At 42.9% G+C, this 4524-nt stretch overlaps 1 protein-coding gene across 1 annotated transcript in view; it reads right to left on the reverse strand.

Moving 5' to 3' along the window:
- Window positions 1-4203: 4203 nt before the first annotated feature.
- The window catches only part of LOC139465089 (uncharacterized), a 747-nt gene continuing 426 nt past the window's right edge, over window positions 4204-4524 (reverse strand). Inside the window, exon 2 of the mRNA XM_071246783.1 lies at window positions 4204-4524. This exon is cut by the window's right edge and continues 87 nt beyond it. Coding sequence (XP_071102884.1) covers window positions 4204-4524 — 321 coding nt within the window.

Raw genomic sequence — 4524 nt, forward strand, 5'->3', positions numbered from 1 at the left:
TCATGTTATAAGACGATTATAACACTTATCCATGTTTTTAAGCTGACAAATACTTTAACCGTTTGTAACTGAATTGCAGCATTAAATAGATCAATTAATTCCGGGGACACAAGTCAAATTTTGTATTTGTACGATAGAATATAGCCCAGTTACTCACATTTCAGCTGACAGTGGTTACATACGCTGACTTCGGCTATTTATTGAACTAACAGTTACTGTACATTGCTGAATTATTTAGAATGACCTGAGCAGGTAGTATTATAAACATCGAGATTGACTTAACAATATCTAAAAAATCAACAACAACATCGTACTGTAGTGAGTTTCAAAGTACAAAAAGAGCGGAGACACACCATGCAGTGTTTGATCTCTGTGCAATTGGACTTTTTCTGAAAACTGATGCCTTTGAAAAATTAAGTATGATATTTCAAAGTAAAATGCATTGAGGACAAAATCTTATTTGTATTTGTTCATTTTCTAGTTATTATGTTAATAAGTAAAAGCTCCTAACGGTTGTCTGAATGTGATATTGACTGAGGTTTTAGTGATTTCCAACATCACTTATGGTCAGATTAGACATTTTCTCGCCGCGAATAGCTGCAAGCTTGCTGATGCGGCGTTAAGCAAAACTATACCACTAAACCAGTAAACCAACTCACTCACTCAATCACCCACTCACTCGTTGTCCAATCATTACACCGGCGAGTAGTTGGGTCTTGTCCGTCCCGTCTATCTGCATGAAGTTGGCCAGCTGGTACACTTACACTCACGAAGACACGGACACAGAGTAAGTATTGGATGGAGAGTAAGCACAAGTAGAAAGGGGCCTAATGTTTTATTCCACTTTCAGCAATATTCCAGCAATGCCAGAAATGGGCTCCAGACATTGTACCCATCTGGGCAAGCGAAGTCGTGAAGCCGTGAAGCTCCGGGAAAGAATAGGTCTTCATCAACCCATGCTTGCTGTAAAACTCGACTTTGCTTGTCGTAAGAAGCGACTAACGGGATCGGGTGGTCAGGCTCGCTGACGCGGTCGATGCATGTGATCGTATCCCAATTCGATTATTTACAGACCGCCATCATATAGTTGGAATACTGCTGAGCGCGGCGTTGAACCACAAAGAGACAAAGAGACAAGGAGTTACAGCTGGTTATAGTTTGATGCATGCACTAATTATAGCATGCACTACAAATAAATCAAACCAAGTTTATGTACGTTCTTGGTCAAACGTAGTGAACATTTTAAGACCAAGATGTAAGTGTCCCTCTCTCGCAGTACTAAGTGAACCGCAAGGTATTCTGGGAAGGAGAACGGACTTGATATACACTCACCCGATTTCGATCGTGCTCCATTTTATTGCAAAACATACTTTTGCATTTTGTGATAATCACAACTCAGCATTTTGTATATATTTGTACTATTATTTCAAAATATATACCGATGATTGAGAAAGAAGCACGCTGCTATAAACAGCGGTGGTTCTGTGATTTTGTACCCTGAGTGACAAGTTGTTTCGAGATGCATTGTACAATGGTATATATTCTATGGTTTCATAGTATAATTGTATATATTCTATGGTTTCATAGTACAATTGTATATATTCTATGGCTTCATAGTACAGTTGTATATATTCTATGGTTTCATTCATATTCATTGGTTCGAGTTCCGGATAAATGCTCATTTTGAACATTGGGCTGTAAACAGACTCTCCTATTTTTTTCACAACGAGCGGAATGTCCTCTTTCTGAATTCTTCTTGCATGTAGACTGGGTCTGCCCGGTAAAGGGAAGGTCAGAGGTTCGAGCCCCGTCCACGTCATTCACCTGTCTTTTGCTTGGCGGGGGTTTAACTCTTATATTTCTTATGAATATGGAGAGGGTTTTGCCGCTTTGGATTAAAGTATAGTAGCTACGACAGCCGTAAGCCTGTATGAAAGTATAGCAGCTACGACAGCCGTAAGCCTGTGTGAAAATATAATAGCTACGACAGTCGTAAGCTTGATATGTGTTTAAATATAGCGGGTACAGCAGTCGTAAGCCTGTGTTAAAGTTTAGCAGCTAGAACAGTCGTAAGCCTGTGTGAAAGTATAGTAGCTACGACAGTCGTAAGCCGGTGTGAAAGTATAGTAGCTACGACAGTCGTAAGCCTGTGTGAAAGTATAGTAGCTACGACAGTCGTAAGCCTGTGTTAAAGTATAGTAGCTTCGACAGTCGTAAGCCTGTGTTAAAGTATAGTAGCTACGACAGTCGTAAGCCTGTGTGAAAGTATAGTAACTACGACGGTCGTAGGCTTGTTTTAAAGCATAGTAGCTTCGACAGTCGTAAGCCTGTGTGAAAGTATAGCAGCTACGACAGTCGTAGGCTTGTTTTAAAGCATAGTAGCTACGACAGTCGTAAGCCTGTGTTAAAGTATAGTAGCTACGACAGTCGTAAGCCTGTGTGAAAGTATAGTAGCTACGACAGTCGTAGACTTGTTTTAAAGCATAGTAGCTACGACAGTCGTAAGCCTGTGTTAAAGTATAGTAGCTACGACAGTCGTAAGCCTGTGTTAAAGTATAGTAGCTACGACAGTCGTAGGCTTGTTTTAAAGCATAGTAGCTACGACAGTCGTAAGCCTGTGTGAAAGTATAGTAGCTACGACAGTCGTAGACTTGTTTTAAAGCATAGTAGCTACGACAGTCGTAAGCCTGTGTTAAAGTATAGTAGCTACGACAGTCGTAAGCCTGTGTTAAAGCATAGTAGCTACGACAGTCGTAAGCCTGTGTTAAAGTATAGTAGCTACGACAGTCGTAAGCCTGTGTTAAAGTATAGTAGCTACGACAGTCGTAGGCCTGTTTTAAAGCATAGTAACTTCGACATACGTAAGCCTGTGTGAAAGTATAGTAACTACGACAGTCGTAAGCCTGTGTGAAAGTATAGTAGCTACGACAGTCGTAGGCTTGTTTTAAAGCATAGTAGCTTCGACAGTCGTAAGCCTGTGTGAAAATATAGCAGCTGCGACAGTCGTAAGCCTGTGTGAAAGTATAGTAACTACGACAGTCGTAAGCCTGTGTGAAAGAATAGTAACTACGACAGTCGTAGGCTTGTTTTAACGCATAGTAGCTACGACAGTCGTAAGCCTGTGTGAAAATATAGCAGCTACGACAGTCGTAAGCCTGTGTTAAAGTATAGTAGCTACGATAGTCGTAGGCCTGTTTTAAAGCATAGTAGCTTCGACAGTCGTAAGCCTGTGTGAAAGTATAGTAAGTACGACAGTCGTAAGCCTGTGTTAAAGTATAGTAGCTAAGACAGTCGTAGGCTTGTTTTAAAGCATAGTAGCTACGATAGTCGTAAGCCTGTGTGAAAGTATAGTAGCTTCGACAGTCGTAGGCTTGTTTTAAAGCATAGTAGCTTCGACAGTCGTAAGCTTGACATGTGTTAAAATATAGCGGTTACGGCAGTCGTAAGCTTGTGTTAAAATATAGCAGTTGTGGCAGTCGTTAGCCTGTTTTAGAGCATAGTAGCTACGACAGCCGTAAGCCTGTGTGCAAGTATATTAGCTGGGGTTATTTTTGTTAATCAGTCTACATTATATCCTTGTCATCCAAAGCCGTGTACGCGAGTCTGTAATTATCAGAGACGATTATTCAATAGAACATGTATTAGCCAGGTCACTGAGAATGTTCTGCCATCTTCGTTTCCTGGGCTTTCACTCTGAACCTTCTACTGACAGTCATGAGTGGCAATCTCGTACATCTGACAGGTGGTAATCTAATAAAACGACTTTCAAAGATCACTTTGAAACATGACGACTCTATGTTGATGTGGAAACACGCTATACTGGCAATTATAATACCCGTTACCACGTTTCCCTAAGTGATGACAGTTGCTGCAACTGTTAAATAAATACTTTTTCCCAGAGATGAATCTTGCCTGACTCGTGATCACTGCACGCGTCATCGGGGAAGTCTCTGTCTTGCTTGAGCTGAACACTGACGTGATCAACAACGACGTGAACGACCCCTACAACTTGGTATAACCAGCTTACTTTGCTTCATTTGAAACATCGTGGCATGTCAGAAAGTCAACCTTGAAACATGTCTACGTTGGAGTACGTCTTCACAAACAGGTGGGACCGGGGCTGTCAACATTTGCGGTGATAGAGAAGTAACGGCACATTACCGCCACGGAGACAGGGAAGGTGGGTTTGGATGTGTATGTCTCTCAGGTGGCAATTGTACGCCTCTGAGCAGTTTTCTCTGTGTGGTGCGGTGTGGTGTGGTGTGGTGTGGTGCGGTGCTGTGCGGTGCGGTGCGGTGCGGTGCGGTGCGGTGCGGTGCGGTGTGGTGTGGTGTGGTGTGGTGTGGTGTGGTGTGCTGTGGTGTGCTGTGGTGTGCTGTGCTGTGGTGTGCTGTGGTGCGATGTGTTGTGCTGTAGTGTGCTGTGTTGTTGTGTGGTGTGGTGTGGTGTGGTGTGGTGTGGTGTGGTGCGCTGTGGTGTGGTGCGGTGCGGTGCGGTGCGGTGCGGTGCGGTGCGGTGCGGTGC

Source organism: Haliotis cracherodii, unplaced genomic scaffold (assembly GCF_022045235.1).
Source record: "Haliotis cracherodii isolate W230 unplaced genomic scaffold, xgHalCrac1.p SCAF_17, whole genome shotgun sequence".
Classification (NCBI taxonomy): domain Eukaryota; kingdom Metazoa; phylum Mollusca; class Gastropoda; order Lepetellida; family Haliotidae; genus Haliotis; species Haliotis cracherodii.